This window comes from Phyllobates terribilis, unplaced genomic scaffold (assembly GCF_046119375.1).
Source record: "Phyllobates terribilis strain yellow unplaced genomic scaffold, ASM4611937v1 Scaffold_3__8_contigs__length_932513732, whole genome shotgun sequence".
In the NCBI taxonomy this organism is placed as follows: Eukaryota; Metazoa; Chordata; class Amphibia; order Anura; family Dendrobatidae; genus Phyllobates; species Phyllobates terribilis.
The window spans coordinates 324,075,205-324,088,841 of record NW_027362763.1 but is presented as its reverse complement, the minus strand read 5'-3'; the positions used below and the strand labels follow the sequence as shown (position 1 = coordinate 324,088,841).

The 13,637-nt window shown below is 44.2% G+C and overlaps 1 protein-coding gene across 4 annotated transcripts in view; it reads right to left on the bottom strand.

Moving 5' to 3' along the window:
• The window catches only part of LOC141259324 (probable cation-transporting ATPase 13A5), a 749,831-nt gene that overhangs the window by 510,870 nt on the left and 225,324 nt on the right, over positions 1 to 13,637 (bottom strand). For 3 of the 4 annotated variants that reach the window (XM_073675084.1, XM_073675083.1, XM_073675085.1), the window contains exons 4-6: positions 11,442 to 11,512; positions 10,874 to 10,954; positions 10,340 to 10,409 (exon numbers count right to left, since the gene is read on the bottom strand). The exons of the other annotated variant lie outside the window; for it this stretch is intronic. In XM_073675084.1, coding sequence (XP_073531185.1) covers positions 10,340 to 10,409; positions 10,874 to 10,954; positions 11,442 to 11,512 — 222 coding nt within the window. The remainder of the gene's footprint in view (positions 1 to 10,339; positions 10,410 to 10,873; positions 10,955 to 11,441; positions 11,513 to 13,637) is intronic. 4 annotated transcript variants of the gene reach the window in all.

Sequence of the window (13,637 nt, the reverse complement as noted above, 5' to 3'; positions counted from 1 at the left end):
ATTATTATTAATTTTAAATCTGGTGGAGCTTAGTATAGATGGCCTAATAGAATCAGTACTGCACACTGCTGCAAAGCCCAAATTATTTTCCAGCCAAGATATAGATAAACATGATTAGTAATTTGAAAGCTTAAAATGGTTGGTGAGGTGATTTTAACCAATCATCAAGCTTTTACTCTCTCCAGGATGACACAGGGGTAGAAAAGTCGTTTCGGATCCATGATTTGTTCATCTTTATGAACGTGAGTCTGTCTACATTATCAGTGGAGAGCTGCGTGCGCTTATCTGTCAGCACACCACCAGCAGCGCTGAACACACGTTCAGACAGAATGCTGGCTGCGGGGCATGACAAGATCTCCAAGGCGTAAGTGGCGAGCTCCGGCCATTTATCCAAATTGGAAGCCCAAAAAGAGCAAGGGTCCAGTGACACAGTCATGGCTTCAATGTTTACTTGGAGATACTCCTGTACCATCGTCTCTAGGCGTTGACTATGTGTCAGACTTCTTGTCTCCTGTGGCCTTGCAAAGGATGAGCTAAAAAAGTGGTGAAATGATTCCGCAAAATTGATGTTACCAGCAGATAAAGTGTTTCTGTTACGGTTTGAGTGCTGAACACTCGACGGTCCCACGGTTGGCAAGTTGGAACTGTGAGATTCACTACGTGCACCACTGGTGTTTTGTGGAAAAGCACATGTAAGATTCTGCAACAGTCTCTGCTGATACTCCTGCATGCATGCATCCCTTTCTATGGCAGGAATTATTTCTGCAAATTTACTTTTGTACCGGGGATCTAACAGTGTGGCAACCCAGTAGTCAGGATTATTTCTAATTCTCCCAATTCGAGGGTCATGTTGCAGGTAGTGCAGCAAGAAGGCACTCATGTGTCTTGCGCATCCAGGAGCACCAAGTCCCTGTTTTGTTGGTGGCGAGGTAACAATCATGCTTCCTTCCTCTGTCCTCTCCCCCCAACCTCGCACAACAGAAATGTGATCAAGGTCTCCTCATCTGATGAGTCTTCCATCAGTTCGTCCTCCACTTCTTCCTGGGCTCCTGCACCTTCCTCACTAGTTTGGCTGCTACCATGCGCCCTGGTAAAACCATCTCCCCCACCCTCACATGCCTGCCGCCTTGGTGCTGCCGACCGTCTGGACCTTGCAGATGTTAGCCCTTCCGCATACAACTCCTCCACCTCTACTTCCTCCACCTCCTCTTGTGCCACCACCTGACTCCGGATTCTGTTTAACATGTGCTCCAGCATGTAAATCACCGGAATAGTCATGCGGATAATGACATCGTCACCACTAAACATCTTCGTCGCCATTTCTAAATTGTGCAGAAGGGTGCATAGGTCCCTGATCTGAGACCACTCCTCCAGCGTGATTTGCCCCACCTCTGGATCCCGTTGGCCCAGGCTATACATCAGAACGTATTGCACCAGGGCTTGTCAGTGCTGCCGCAGTCGCTGCAACATGTGCAGAGTTGAATTCCACCGGGAAGGCACATCGCATTTTAGCCGGTGAAGTGGCAGGCCCAACGACTTCTGTAGAGATGTAAGTCGCTGAGCTGCGGGATGCGAACGGCGGAAGTGAGCACACAGCGACCATGCCCTCTGCAGAAGGCCATCTATTCCGGGATAGTGGGCTAAAAATTGCTGGATAACCAGGTTCAACACGTGAGCCATACAAGGCACGTGTGTGACATTGCCCCGGCGAAGGGCCGCACCCAGGTTTGCAGCATTGTCGCACATGGCCTTCCCTGGTTTCAGGTCCAGTGGAGACAACCATTCATGAAATTGGTTCTCCAGAGCTGACCACAACTCCTCAGCTGTGTGACTCACATTTCCCAGACATTTCAAAGTAAAAACAGCCTGATGACGTTGAGCCCTACTGCCAGCATAGTAAGGAGGTGTGCAGGATCCCTTCTGCGCAGTTAGAAAGCTTGTGGCATGACCAGACAGGCTTTGGGTGCAGGTGGAGGACCGAGAGGAGGTTGAGGAGGCAGAAGCAGTGGAGGAACTTTGCCATAAAGAGGATTGACGCACAACTCGTGGGGACGGCAAGACTTGGACAGCAGCCCCTTGTCCTGCTGTCACCAGAGTTACTCAGTGCCCACTCAGCGACATGTAACGCCCCTGTCCACGCCTACTCGTCCAAGTGTCTGTGGTGAAATGCACCCTGTCACACACAGAGTTTCTCAAAGAAGCGGTGATGTTGTGTGCGACATGCTGGTGGAGCGCAGGCACACCTTTCTTTGAGAAGTAGTGCCGACTGGGCATCTGGTACTGGGGAACTGTGATGGACATAAGGTATCGAAAATCCTCTGTGTCCACCAGGCAGAAAGGCAGCATTTCTGTGGCCAAGAGCTTGCAGATGGTGAAATTCAACCTCTTAGCTTTCTCATGGCTAGGAGGAAATGGTCTTTTACTTGTCCACATCTGAGGGACCGAGGGCTGGCTATTGTGCTTAGACGGGGTTGATAAGGGTGTCCCCGGCAAACTGCCGGTCTGTGAGGAAGATGCAGGCGGACATGTTAGGTTGCCTTGATCCAAAGGTGGTGCTATCGATGTCGGACAGCGCTCAACACCAGCTGGTGTTACCACCTCCAAAGAAAATGATGCGGGTAAAGAGGTGGCAGGTCTGTGTCCCAAAACAGGTGTGACTGCTGTCCCCCCAGTCAGAGAGGATGAAAAGGCCGCAGATACACAAGATGGGGCAGACGGTGGTTGGCCCGGCCGGCTAGGCCGCATTGTAGCACAGTGAGCTTCCCACTGCAACTTATGCTTCATGTCTATGTGCCGGTTCATGCATGAAGTACTCAAACTATGTATTTTTTGGCCTCTACTTAGCTTTTGTTGACAAATGTTACAGATAACACGAGTTGGGTCATCTTTATCGATCTGAAGAAATGCCCAGGCTATGCAAGGCTTAGCACCCATGCGACCTGAAGAGCCACCACGACTTGTGGTCAGAGGCAGAGTTGTGTTTGAGGATGCAGTTGTTGACGTGCTTCCAGTACTACGTCTCTGTCCAGGAAGGCTCAACCTGACCTCGTCGTCACTAGCATCCTCCTCCACCTCCTCTGCTGACCTCATCTCTTGACTGACTGTGGGTTGACAGTAAGGGAGATCTCCAACCTCATCATCATCACCCTGTGTGTTATCACACCCGTCGTCCTCAGAGACAACCTGTTCCTGCCCTGACAAAAAACTAAAGTTGTCGCTCCAATCAGGTATTTGAGTCTCATCATCGTCTTCCTCATTTTCTCCACCAACAGGAGTTACAGTTTGGGAATGAGGGTCTACATTATGGTCAGAACCTTCTGCGTCTGGTCCTGGATCCGACTCATAAAGATTCTGGTCATCAGTGCAGATCATTTCCTCGTCTGGATTCACAGAAGCGCTGGTGCCGACCTCTGATTCCCAGGCTATAGTATGAGTAAACAGCTCTACAGACTCAACCATCTGTTCTACCTCATACTCAGACGGGCAGCTAGAGATTTGGGAGCTGTGAGGAAGCAAGTGCGATTGGGGTGACACCTCTGAGGACTGGAGTATTTGTGATGTTGAAGTTGATGTGGAGGAGAGCCCACTTAAAGGAGCACTTGATATCCGTTGAAGCACCTGCTGTTTTTGTGCCTCATCTGGAACTTGTAGCGATTGGCGTGGCCGTAAGAAAGGGATCTTATCACATTGTCCGCTAAAAGAAGTAGACATTTTAGTTTTGCTGGAAGATGGTCTTTCTTCTGCAGATGTTACTGTTGCTTTAACACCTACTCCACGGACACAACCTTTTTTCCCCTTCCCAACACGCCTATTCCCCTTTCCACCAGCAGCAGGACATTTTCCACTCATTTTGGGGGTTAACTAACTCACAACTCTGGAGTTGTTTGCACAAGAAAACAATGGATGGGAACCGAGCAGAGCTGAGTGGCGAAACTGTGGTATTAGGCCAAAACTATTGTCTGGGTTAGATGCAGAAAAAAATTATATTCAGTTTGCAACCTGATGGAGGTCAGTATAGATGGACTAATAGAACAAGTCCCACACACAGCTAGAAGCCCAAATATTTTTTCAGAGGTAGATGCAGAAAAAAATTATATTCAATTTGCAACCTGATGGAGGTCAGTATAGATGGACTAATAGAACAAGTCCCACACACTGCTAGAAGGCCAAATATTTTTTCAGAGCTACATGCAGAAAAAAATTATATTCAATTTGCAACCTGATGGAGGTCAGTATAGATGGACTAATAGAACAAGTCCTACACACAGCTAGAAGCCCAAATATTTTTTCAGTGGTAGATGCAGAAAAAAATTATATTCAATTTGCAACCTGATGGAGGTCAGCATAGATGGACTAATAGAACAAGTCGCACACACTGCTAGAAGGCCAAATATTTTTTCAGAGCTAGATGCAGAAAAATATATTCAAATTGCAACCTGATGGAGGTCAGTATAGATGGACTAATAGAACAAGTCCCACACACTGCTAGAAGGCCAAATATTCTTTCAGAGCTAGATGCAGAAAAATATTATATTCAATTTGCAACCTGATGGAGGCCAGTATAGATGGACTAATAGAACAAGTCCCACACACAGCGAGAAGCCCAAATATTTTTTCAGAGGTAGATGCAGAAAAAAATTATATTCAATTTGCAACCTGATGGAGGTCAGTATAGATGGACTAATAGAACAAGTCCCACACACTGCTAGAAGGCCAAATATTTTTTCAGAGCTAGATGCATAAAAAAATTATATTCAATTTGTAACCTGATGGAGGTCAGTATAGATGGACTAATAGAATAAGTCCCACACACTGCTAGAAGGCCAAATATTTTTTCAGAGCTAGATGCAGAAAAAAATTATATTCAATTTGCAACCTGATGGAGGTCAGTATAGATGGACTAATAGAACAAGTCCCACACACTGCTAGAAGGCCAAATATTTTTTCAGAGCTGGATGCAGAAAAAAATTATATTCAATTTTCAACCTGATGGAGGTCAGTATAGATGGACTAATAGAACAAGTCCCACACACTGCTAGAAGGCCAAATATTTTTTCAGAGCTAGATGCAGAAACAAAATTATATTCAATTTGCAACCTGATGGAGGTCAGCATAGATGGACTAATAGAACAAGTCCCACACACTGCTAGAAGGCCAAATATTTTTTCAGAGCTAGATGCAGAAAAAAATTATATTCAATTTGCAACCTGATGGAGGTCAGTATAGATGGACTAATAGAACAAGTCCCACACACTGCTAGAAGGCCAAATATTTTTTCAGAGCTAGATGCAGAAAAATATTATATTCAATTTGCAAACTGATGGAGGTCAGTATAGATGGGCTAATAGAACAAGTCCCACACACTGCTAGAAGCCCAAATATTTTTTCAGAGCTAGATGCAGAAAAATATTATATTCAATTTGCAACCTGATGGAGGTCAGTATAGATGGACTAATAGAGCAAGTCCCACACACTGCTAGAAGGCCAAATATTTTTTCAGAGCTAGATGCAGAAAAATATTATATTCAATTTGCAACCTGATGGAGGTCAGTATAGATGGACTAATAGAACAAGTCCCACACACAGCTAGAAGCCGAAATATTTTTTCAGAGGTAGATGCAGAAAAAAAATTTATTCAATTTGCAACCTTATGGAGGTCAGTATAGATGGACTAATAGAATGATGCTATGCCCAAAAGGTTTTACTTCACTTGGTGCAGTAAAAAAATGGCATTCTATACACAGGTGGTGTAGCTTGCAACACAGATAGGCTACTCCACTGCCTAACACACTCTGCAATAGGCCAAAAAGGATTAGCTTTGCTAAATTTAGCCAAATGCTGTGAAAAAAAACTTGCACAGCACTGGCACAGACCTGCCTGTCAAAAACTGATAGGAACTGATCAAACTTAGTCCTGAAAAGGACTGCAATTACAAATAGTCTTTACTCCCAACCTATCTATTTAAGAGCACAGACCTGCCTGATAAAAGTCGTAGGAAATGCTGTAACCTAGTCCTTAAAAGGACTGCAATCACAACTATTCCCTACTCCCAAGCTATCTGTAGATTTGTGCGAAAATTGGCTTGAAATTAACAAGGTATAGCGCACACAGCAACAGCGGTGCCGTCTAACACGCAGCTGCAGCAGTGAGAAAATGGTGGCGACGGGGAAAATGTCTGGGTCATATAGGGCAAGGACATGTGACATACACTGCCAATGACACATGCCCTTACTTGTGTGAAAAAAAGCACTTTGCTCCGTGTGTGCGCTGCTGATAGGCTGACAGATTGCACCTCCCCACTGTAAATGCGGGAAAGAGAAAAAAAAATGGAGATCTTCATTATTCCTGCAGAGATCCATCCCCTGCCCCTCCCCCCGCCCCGCTGTACACTCAAACTGCGTATTAACATTAATTTTCATCATTACTGAGAAAAAATCCAGTTATGACTTTGGTGCACGAACAGTTATCGAACATAACCTCGAACAGCCGAATTTTTTTCAAATCGTTCGTGTTCGCCGAACGGCTTGGACACTGCCCAAAACAGCTCGAATTTGAGATTGACGAACAGTTCAAGTCGAACACCGCTCATCTCTATTCGTGACGCCACCTGTGGAATGCGGCTAAAGGGAGCCGCTGCTGCGGAGCAGTTCTCTGGAGCTGGTGTTACGGCTGCAGGGTTGGTGTGGCTCTCCACAAGTAGAGCTGGCTCCAGGGCAGTGTAGTAAGATAGTGGTTGCGTTGGGCGTTGTAGTGCGGTGAGGGAAGGGTGGCGCAGATAAAGAATGGACGGAGGCAGTGCGGTGCAGTCATCCGAGTTTTTACTCACAGTTCACATTGCAGTTCCACCGGTGCACTGTACAGGTGCTAGCCTCCCTCGTCGCACTGCGTTCACCAGGCATGGGTTCAGCACTTCCTCAGGCAGATTAGGAGTACCGGACAGAACCCCACTTTCTCATGTTCCTAGCTAGACCGACTTCACGCTGGGTCTTTCTCCCTCCTGCCTGCGCTGCCCACTCTCAATCCCGCTTGGGTGCTCTGAAGTCCCTCCTGTAAGTCGGAGTTCCTGGTCCTGCTTGACCCTCCTGGGGATTAGAATGCGGCTTCGTCAACTGACTATATAAGCCAGAAGCCTTCGGTTTTTCCAGCCGAGACCTGGAATACACGACTGGGCCAGGGGTCGGTCCCCTTCTTGCGGCCTACGATGCCCTCTGTCTTCTGACAGATGCGGGGCATGCGGGTGCCTTCCTGCACTCGCCGAACCCCCTAGGATCCCCTCTTAGAACGGAGCCTACTCCTCTGCAAACCCTCCTGGGCCTCTATCACTAGGCCCCTACTTGTGGATCAGAGCTCCTACTGAGACTCTGCTCCCGGACTGTTCTTCTGAATTGTCCTCTCACTACTCTTCTCACTGTTCTGCCACCCTAAAATGGCTTCCCTATTTTATACTCCTACCAAAGTGTTCCCTTAAACTACTTCCTCCACCCACACCCACTACTGGTTCCCCCTACCTCTTGGTTCCCCCCACTCCAGCCAGAGACAGGGCTCAGCAGGAACATACATTGCATCTTGCCCTTCCAGCTGGACTGGAGCAGTGTAGTGTTGGATGCAGGTGTTGGGGTTCCGGGCAGCACTCCCTCCTTACCTGAGAGGAGACACCACACCTCTGGGTGAGGTGCAGTACGTCTGTGGCGACTGAACCCTCAGGGGTGCCACATCAGCCTTCTTGTCCACTATTGAACATGATTTATTCGTCCTAAGCAACCAGATCTCGTGATAACTTGCGAGATCTCACTGTGAAGGAGAGAAAGATCATGTTCAATGCTGGGGAGTGATGTATTGCCTCTAGGCAGAAAGTCAGCAATTTGCAAATCACTTTATCTAATAATTTTAAATACTTACTATATATTTAGAAAGTTCATTTTATTTTTAATTTCTGAATTAATCAACAAGATATTAATGGGTTGTTAATCTTGATGATAGGTTCTCTTTAAGTACAGTAATTACTATCTTCAAACCAAAAACATACAGTCAGAACAATGGCATATCATTCAAAAGATAGGCAGATAGTCTAAGTAGACTAATATACAATTTTAAAGGTTAGAAAAGTAACCAGATTAATAACACAGTATATCCAAGATAGAGATGATATCTATCTATCTTGTGCCAATTATATCAACATGACTGTTTGGCCCAGTGATTGACTGCAGTGGCCAAGTGCTCTACTCAAGACTCTGCACTGCAGCCGTTGTAGACCAAGGAGGTCATAAAATTCCTTTTCATATTTTAAGATACAGCAAGACTGTGTACTAAATAAATGAAAATTGAAAATGCTTTTAAATGGATATTCTCATGTTATTAAATTGATTTAATTAGTTAGCATGAAAATAAGCTAGTTTGCAATTTACTTCTTTTTTTAACTACTTTCATTCTTCTTCTGTGAGAGCTTTTATCTTACATAGAGTAGAGTTAGTTTCAACGGAGTTCTTCCACTGGGTCCTGGCGGAGTGTGTGCAGTAGCTAAATTCCAGGAAAGAAGTTAAGTCCTAATATGCTAGCCAGCATTCTCCAGACCAGTGATTTCTAAACAATGGTTAATTGCTTAATTGCCTTTCCCTCTCTCACCACTGGTGACTGAGCGGCTGTTATAAATCTTTGCAAACTCATCAGTCTCCACAATCAGCTGCTTCAGGATCTTTTAATCATGGCTTTCACTTTCCTGAGCCGTGTGAATTGTTTAAGTGCCCTGTTATTGTGACGCCCTGCGGCTGCAGGCTGTCACAGAACTCCTGGGTGTTGCACAGACGGATTCTCCCCAGTGGCCTCAATACATGCAGACACCTCCACCCGAGTCCACTAGATGGAGCCCTGTCAGGTATATATATACTGGGTGGTGGAGTTCAGGAAGTTAGTCAGTGGGAAGCAGTGAGTGTAACATGATGCTGCAGCACCAGAGAAGCTGAAGTCTGTGTGGCTGAAAGCCAGGCTAGGCCCAGGCTGCAGGCTAGCCTGGCCAGTGAGGGCCTAGAGTGGGCCAAAAGGCAGAGGAGAAGAGAAGAGCCATCTGGGACAGATGGACCATAGAAGGTTCATCCCAGATGCAAGCCGGGCACCGGGCCCGTGCCTATAGGGTTCTCTATGCCCAGTGGGGAATCCGGCATACCGAGGAAGATTTTATATCCCTCAGTCCACCCGTGAAAACTGCACATTCAGAGGACTAGGTACCACGAAGTCCCCGGTGTCCAGGGATAGTGGTAACCAGTGGGAAAGCCCTCGCCGCCAAGCAGACAGGTGAGAGAAACATCAAGGAAGCTAGACACTGTTCAAGGCAGGTCAGAAGCTCCAAGGAGAGAGACAGGAAGATATAGACAAGGAGGCCTTACACCCGCTCACTGGGGAGCAAGTCCAGAAGTGCACACCACCTACAAGTACCCCGGACCGTACCTGACTACCATCATCAGTAAAGGCACTGAAGCGAACCCCTGTGTGCGTGTCTGTTCTTCCTCTGATCCGGCTGCGTCCCATCTCTCCTGCAACCCTTCACACCATCCCTGCCCCGGGGGCCCGCTCCACCTGTGGGGAGCAGAAACACCTCAGCTGCCATCCCAACACCCCGGGAGGTCTGAAGCAGAGCGGGTAATCATTACCAGGTACCACAGGTGGCGTCACGAACTGTTTATTTATTTTATCCAAGTTCCAATCACCTTTTTCAAGAGTGACCCCAGGGTACGGGCCCGGGAGCCGACCACGCGACATCCCCAAACCAGGTAAAGGCCTGGGTACCGAGTCATCCCCATCCCCTGGGCGCGTCATTATCTCTATATGTAAATATAGTGATGAGTGTAGAATAGAGAACAAACTACTAATAGCTGGATGTGATACAGAAGAACTTGTGCTGACCATTATAGTTCTAGTAATATTACAGCTCTGCTACTAACCAGAACTCTCACTCAAATAAGAGAGCTCCTCTCTATGTACAACCCTCCTTCCCCCAGAAACTAGGAAATTAGGAGACTGCAGAGTTGTGAGCTGCTCATGAGACAACTTAAGAATAACTCTTTAAGTTTCAGATATTTTGACTTTGCAGTATTAAAATAGTATAGTAACAAGTTGGAGGACAACTGCTATATTTATATATTTTAACTGAATTTAACATGAAACACTATTTTGAAATATGTAAGCAATACATAGCAATTGCTCTTGAATTCTTACCTATATTTTTATTCATTATTTTTGTAAAACATTGCGGAAGTTGTTGCTGTTATATCATACAATGATATAGTTTAATGCAATATACAGTAAACAGTCTGAAGTTATATTGAATAAAGATTTATTATCTTACCTCTTTTGACAGTAGTTTCCACACAGGAGTGACCTTCACTGTAATTGTGTTTAGTCCACAGATCTGTAATCTGCCCAAACATAATACAAGTAATAACTGTACAATAGCCGTATGACATAGATCTATAATGCTATGTGGTATTCTAGTTTTATCTTAATAAAGCCTTATCACTGTAAAATGCAAAGTTATGTAGGTTTCCAATATAATTTCTTTCATTTCCAATCAGATTTAAAGAGCTCTTCTTGCTGTCAATGATATAAAACCTTATCAATCATGCAACTGTATGGTTTATTACAACAAAGCTCTTTTTTCTAGTGAGCCTCCTACCTATATAACCAGGTTTTCACCTTCTGGATATCAACAATGAATGCTTTTATCCACTGAGAGGAATCAGAGATAGTGACAGCAATTAATGCACTAACTTTTCATTTTACAGTCAATCTGCTGTAATTATAAAAAAAAAACTGGAAAACCAGTATAACATAATTTCAGAAATTGTACTGATGAAAGGATAGGGGATAATGGTGTTTATACCTGATTTCCTGTTCTTCTTTGATGAGGCCAAAACTATATTTGGAGTGTATATCTGAACAAGAGAGGTCTTTGTCCAGAACGCTAAAAAGAAAATATCTTTGATTATTAAATTGATTGATAAAATAGAGCTCTAAAGGAGTCATCCAGAAGTGGAATTTGTTTCTATGGCGCTAAGTACTTATCATCAGGTATTTGCTAACTACTTGCCTTTTGTGCTGTGTGACTATCTTTCCCAGCTCAGAGTGGTCATGGACCACTCCTGATGATGATTCTCCTACTTTCATGTGATGTCAAGTCGACTGAACAGTTCCTTCTCTTCTGTCACTGTCAATGTCATGTTGACAGACAGCTCTCTGATCGGCAGATGGGAAGAGAAGGAACTGTTCTGTGGATGTGATGTCACAGGAAGTAGGAGAATCACTGCCAAGAGTGGTACGTGACCACTCTGGGCCAAGAGGGATCATCATAGGACAGAACAGGCAGGCAGTTAGCCGATAACAGCTTAGCCACATAGAAAAACCATTAAGTCGCAGATAATCCCTTTAAATTTTATTTGTAGTTCACTTACCCAATTTTTATAAACTTGCTCTCAGAGGGAATCCAGACATATCGTATTTTTTGCACTTGTATATATCTTACCTAATCGTATCAATGAGAGAAATCAGTAAGCAATGAATAATAAAAGGACTTATGTATCACAATTAAGACAGCATCTATGGCTAGTACATGCTTCTCGACTGATGGGGTTTATCCTATTAACCCGTAAGCTTTTCTAAATGCAGACATGAAAGGAGAATAACAACTGAACTTGTATAATTTGGGATAGAGAAACCAATAAATCCTAGTAGAGACTCAGCAGGTTAAACTTGGGAACAAGCTTACTTTGGTCACAAGGAACCATAACACAACAGTATGGCACTGCTGGTTCCTTTTTGTATTTTACAACAACTCTCATTATGTGCTTTACTGCTTCATACGATATCAGGACAACAACTAGCATCTTCTAAAGGACTTGAGAACCACAGGGTTCTTTTTACAACTCTTCTTCATTCAAAACTACCTGGTTCTTCTCACAACTCCGCTCCAATCACAGTTCCCTCACATCTAATCCTGTTGTGGTCACAAGTAGTACAGATATCCTAACTCAGTCTCAGCCGTGAACTAAACTACCCAAGCATGCACTAATTTCTTCCCATCAGAAAACATGCACCTACTATGGTGGCCAATTTTAAGGACTAGTGCATAAGTATAATGCATATAATAATCCTTATGATAATAATACTATATACACACAGAGCTTAAGATGTATTCTTCCCTGCCAAGAACACATTAACTCTAACTTTAACCATAATAAAGGGTACAGTATATGCTAGAGATGAGAGGATAATTAGAAATTCAAATTCACCAACTTCACTAAATTTTCCCCCAAATTTTGATTTGTGTTGAATTAATTCATGAGAATCTCAATACTAGAAACATGAGAGAGAGAACTCCTCTGAACATAAAAGCTTACAATATACAGGAGAGAGAGAGGATTCTGGTAACCATAAGAGCTTACACTCTACAGGAGAGAGAGAGGACCCTACTGACCATACAGTAAGTGTTTACACTCTACAAGATAGAGAGAGGACAATAAGAACTTATACTCTACAGGAGTGAGAGAGGTCACTACTGACCATGAGAGCTTACACTCTACAAGAGAAAGAAGCCATAGTAGGTTATGTAACGTGGCACAGGGCAGTAGTCGTAGGCAAGGTACTCGTCTTTCATGCCCTGACATGCTACATGAAAATGGGGGTCCTGACTGTGTGTCCTCTTATTACCTGGGCGATACACCTCTGCAGACTGCATGTTGACACTATATCGGGCAGGCCAGGACAGGTTTGTTAGAGAATTGAGGGAAACCAAAGTCCAAAAATAAACTTCTTTTTGCTGAACACGAACTTGATAAGAACTATGTACATCAGATAATATGCACATTTCTTCACAAAGGTTTCTCTTGCATTAAGTAGACATGGCCACTTCTCGGTTACATGTAATAACACTTAATTTCTCTTGCACTTCACACTCTTGTATCTCATGGCAATCCAGCAAATGATAATGGGAGACTTCATCTTCCTCTGTGAGGGCAGCAGGGGTTGAGGTGTAATGCTATGGTCGCACACAGCTACTTTCAGCTCCCAACTGACTAATGAGGACCCCACTGCTTGAGGTACATCAAGTGACCATTACTTCCTTTCAATATACACAATTGAGCTTCCTTTCACTGTAGATAACTGTTCACTAGAGTTCTGCTGATATAATTCCTTTTTGCTCAATCCCCTTTAAGTGGGCCTTCTGTTTCCCCTGGGTTCAGTTCCATAGCGTTTAGGTGGCCTGTCTGACCTGGATTTCAATCTTTCAAATGACTCAATATAGTTCCCCGGTCTTTAGGATGTATTATCTGATGTCCTGTGGTCCTTTTTCTCCGCACATAACACACTGAAACATGTCAGTCTGCCAACTGTCAGACCTGAAGTTTTTCTCTGCTGAACGCTGGACTCTATCTTAAGTACAAAAAAGACGAAAATGCTATCAACTCACCATTGCTGATGCTGGAAATACAAAATCCAACGTTGATGCATGGAAAAACGCAGGGCCAGCAAGCCCGCTGAGAAACCACAGAACAAGTAAAAAAGGAAAAACTGGCACTAAAAAGTTATACAAATAAAAAATGTATTAGGTCATTTAAAAATAAAAAATGACAGACATGAGACAAAATAAA